Source organism: Helobdella robusta (genome assembly GCF_000326865.2).
Source record: "Helobdella robusta unplaced genomic scaffold HELROscaffold_8, whole genome shotgun sequence".
NCBI classification, from domain to species: Eukaryota; Metazoa; Annelida; class Clitellata; order Rhynchobdellida; family Glossiphoniidae; genus Helobdella; species Helobdella robusta.
Window position 1 is genome coordinate 5,677,665 of NW_008705459.1, and position 4,631 is coordinate 5,682,295.

General features: G+C 31.7%; 1 protein-coding gene across 1 annotated transcript; it reads left to right on the forward strand.

Annotated features, from left to right (window-relative positions):
• Nucleotides 1–462: 462 nt before the first annotated feature.
• HELRODRAFT_165895 (hypothetical protein) lies at nt 463–1,363 on the forward strand (the record flags this gene model as incomplete). Its single annotated transcript, XM_009032363.1, has 2 exons — nt 463–527; nt 850–1,363. 2 exons carry the CDS (start codon nt 463–465, stop codon nt 1,361–1,363), a joined length of 579 nt encoding a protein of 192 aa, XP_009030611.1.
• Nucleotides 1,364–4,631: the final 3,268 nt, after the last annotated feature.

A 4,631-nucleotide genomic window follows, 5' to 3' on the forward strand; every position in this document is an offset into this window, starting at 1 on the left:
GTAGCGATTATTTCTAGTTGGAATCATCAAATTTGAATCGAGTTAGAATGATTATTCATGTCTATGGCCGAATTTTGACTATTGAAGACTTTAGGCCGGCAAAGAACGAGCAGTTTTTTCAGAATGAAATAACAAATTTTGTTATCAAGTCTTTCATAAATTAATTGCTGGTATATTAAATTATTTCAATAAAATGATTGGCAAGTAAATTTTATTGCTATTTATCAAATCAGCTGACTTTTAAAAGTTAAAAAAATAAAAATTAGCCTAAAAACATTAATTATTTCTAATCGCTAATGTTTCTATAAAAATAATTTAATAATACTTCACTTTAAAAGATGTGAACGTAACATTTAATCAAAAATAACGGTTTTATACAAAAATTATGGTACTACTTAGCGTCTTTAAAAATGATTTGATGAAATTTCCTCAATTCAGAAATATTTTTTTCTTTTTTTCCAGATGGCGCTGATACTGCGTATTGTTCCGACTCTGTTGCTGGTCCTACAGGCTCTGTGCATTCTACCGTAAGATCATTCAATCGACATTTATTCATTTCATTCTGATTTTAGTCATACGTAATTAATGGCTAAATTGATCTTTTATAAAATTCCTAACATGCATCTACCTGCACCTACCTTCTCCTATCTACATTTTCTTACATATTGATCAATATTATGTTCTCAAATTTTTAAATGTTTTATTGGGTATATTGATAAATTAAATTTTCAGCAAATAATTCAACTTAGAAACGGACATTTAATATTCATAACAAACCCAAACAACACAACCACAAAAAAACCTACCAACCACAACCAACCACAACCAACCACAACCAATCACAACCAGCAGAACATTGAGCTACCCCGCCAGAGCTTACGATCAAGATGATGATGACCTCGAGATGCAAAAAAAATATTTCCTCGAACCATTCGGAGACTCCTTACTGGACAAGAGGTCCTCCTACCGAGGTTTGTACCCGAGCCAGCTGGACAATGTAAGGTACCAGTCTGAACCCTATGAAGTAGCCTACTCTGGCAAATATGGCCATTTTGATGGAAGCCGACATCAAAAAAGATACTTTCTCGAACCTTTCGGTGATTCGCTGTTGGACAAGAGAAGCAACTACAGAATGTATGAGAATGTGCCATTGGTCAAACCAGCAAAAGTGGACAGTCGTAAGAAGCATTTGGATTTTTATATTAACGATGATGTTGTTCAGAAACGTTATTTCTTGGAGCCGTTTGGCGATTCCTTATTGGACAAAAGAAGCAGCGGTCACAAATTTGAAAGCTCGTCATTGGCCTCCGAAAATTTAAAATCAACCAATGGAAAGAAAGAAAAATCGGTCATCAACGAATAAGCCAATGAAAAGATGAAGATGATGATTGTGGTGATGTTATTAGTGAAGCAAACGATGATAATGATAAAATAAAATTTATTTTGACAATAAGAATGATGATGAAAATGATGACGATGATGTTAATAAATTATTCTGAACTATTATGATCGATAAAAACCTGATCGGCGAATGATCTCATGATTTGTTAATTAATATTTTAATTCAAGTCCGGGTAGTGCACCTGAATTTATTTAACGATTCGTCATCGATTGTGTAAACAACGTTCATCTCTTCTCTCAAATTTATTCTCAATAAATATTATCGTTACTCAAAGCATAAAAAACTATTTTCTCGCTATTTGAAATTTTTTAAAGAAAATTCATGATGAAAAATTTTTATGTGTCATTCACCTAACATATTATAACGATGACGAAGATGATAATGATGATAATGAAAAGATGAAGAAAATGAAGCTGATGATGATAAGATCAAATGAAAACTTTGAAAATAATATCGAAGTATTGGCAAAATTATTTTCAAACAAGTGAATTTAATTTAAAAAATGGAAGCGACAAATTCGAACAGTTGTCTTGTTAACAAAAATAACACATTCTTTATTGTGTGTTTAACATTTATCAACAACAAAATATTTTATTAAAAATAGAGACAAGATAACAAATAACATAAACGAAAATTGTAAATTTTCAAAATTGTAAAAAATATTTAAGAAAAAAACAATGCAAGACTGATTAGGACGACAGAACCTCCAGAAACGTTTTGATTGCAACTCGAACCCTCTTATTACTGAAAGTCACACATACGCACTTGCACGCATATGTACACGCATATGTACACACATATATACACGCATATGTACACGCATATGCACGCATATGTACACGCATATGTACACGCATATGTACACGCATATATACACGCATATGTACACACATATGTACACGCATATGCACGCATGCACTCATACGCCAGTGTTCGTTTGTATGTCTCAAAGACTTCTGAGCAGCAATCAAAAGTTAGGAAGGTTAAATGAGATAGATGTCTTTGTTAAGTTGTCTGTTTCTCTGTATGTTTGGATATGGTTGGGTATTGCTATGTATTTTTATGTATTGTTGCTTACTGTTTTATGTTGTTCTATTGTTATTTGATTGTTTATTGATGTACTCTTTGCTGACGATAAAGTTTAGTTAGCACAAACTTGCCCCACATGTTCACAAATGCCCTCTTGCTTGCCTGTCTGTCTGTCTGTCTGCAGAACAAAAAAAATTATCAACAACATTAATTATATTATATAAATGAGTAAACTAATGAAAAAATTAATTATTAAAAAATAAAAACAGTTAAAAATATATTAAACTCTATCAGGTCATATACTTTTAATTGAATAATAACCAACAAAATGACTTCCATTTTTTCAAGATACAAATCAATTTCTACAGAATAAAAATGAAATAGAACATAACTTTAAAGTATGGATGTTTTTCTGGCCTGCCAACCTACCAGCAACAACTTGCTTTTGTTTTTTTTTTATGTTTTTCAAAGTTATTTGACAAAATTATTTACCTGGAAGGCCTTTTGAAATATAGAAAGTAGTAGAATTATGGTTATAAAAACCCGATATGTCGGTATAAAATAATAATTTTAAATAAAAAAAAAATTAAATCGGTTCGACGCAAAAATATAAATAAAATAAGTGCATGCCTGAAAAGCATGTATGCAAATAACATCCTAAATAAACATACGCAGTGAGTCAACAACAGCGACAACAAATTACACCAACAGCAAACTACACCAACAACAACAACAACGACATCAACAACAACAGCAACAACAATAACAGCAACAACATCATCAACAATAACAACAACAATAACAACATCATCAACAACAGCACAATCACGTTTTATTTTGTAATTAAAAAAAAAATAAAATTATTAAAATGCAGTTTTGTATTCGTGCGCGGATTAATATGATATGATACGTTGATACGATTAGATCGATAATAATGTCTGCTGTTAGCATAATAAACTCATGATGATGGTGACGATGATGATGATGACGATGATGATGACGATGATGATGATGATGATGATGATGGCAAACATTGCGAACCGAGCAAACCGTAATGCTGGCGAGCAGATGTTCAGCAAGCGATGTTCCTCCTCCCGATTCATCGTACGAGTACCGGTTTCTGAGAACATTACCGTCATCAAACCGCCGGCTATTCGGTTGAATAATTCAAACGTACGCCGTGCTGTCAAATGATACAAAATTCATTACTTTATTTGTGAGACTATGGAAGAATTGGAAAAATAACAACGTTTCCATTGTAGAAATGGTTCTTAAATCAAAATGTTTTAGTAAAAATAAAAATAAATGAAGTGAAAATAAATGATAAGCAGATACATCAAATCGCAGCCAATTTACAAATCACAGCATGTGTGAATGTTTCAAGTTGTGTTTGAAACATCTGAAATTTTGCTAAATTGTTTGTCTGTGTGTTTGTTTGTTTGTTCGTGTGTGTGTGTGTGTGGTGTGGTGTGTGTGTGTGTGTGTGTGTGTGTGTGTGTCTGTTTGCACCCTCAATCACAACTCATTTTAATTAGTAGCAATGAAAGGCAACTTATTTGAAAGCATAGTTCGAAAAAAATATAATAAACCTCAAAACAAGTTGTTTGAAATCGTGAACTGCTCAGTATATCTGTAAGAGAATCTCTAGTATTTATACAACATGTGGCAGAGGAGTCACGCACATTTCAAACTTTTTCTATAGTTGAGTAAAAAACTTAGACCAAAATATCATTGAAATGTTTGCATAATTCGGCAACAACATAATAACACAACAACAACTGCCCTTACAACAGCAACATCAACACAACTCCAAAGGTTAACAAAAGCAGCAACAACAAACGAAACGAGACGAAATATAGAAAAAAATAACGAAACGAAACGAGACACCAACAACTAACCAAAGATCTCAACAGCGCGGAGTGGGAATCATGAAAAAATCAACTGAAAATAATTGAAAATAACAGGATCAAATTTGGAAATTCGAATTTCACAACAGATTAATAAAATAATTTTTATATAAACTTATAATAATAGAAATAAAAAATAAACAGCCATTAAAAGTAAATATAAAAACCATGAATAAAAATAATAACAATAATGATAATAATAATTTTCAAATCAACATTTGAAAATGTTTTTCTTGTAAATTGTCCATCCAACTTCTCACAGTATATATACACTTTGCCACTATCAATCCATC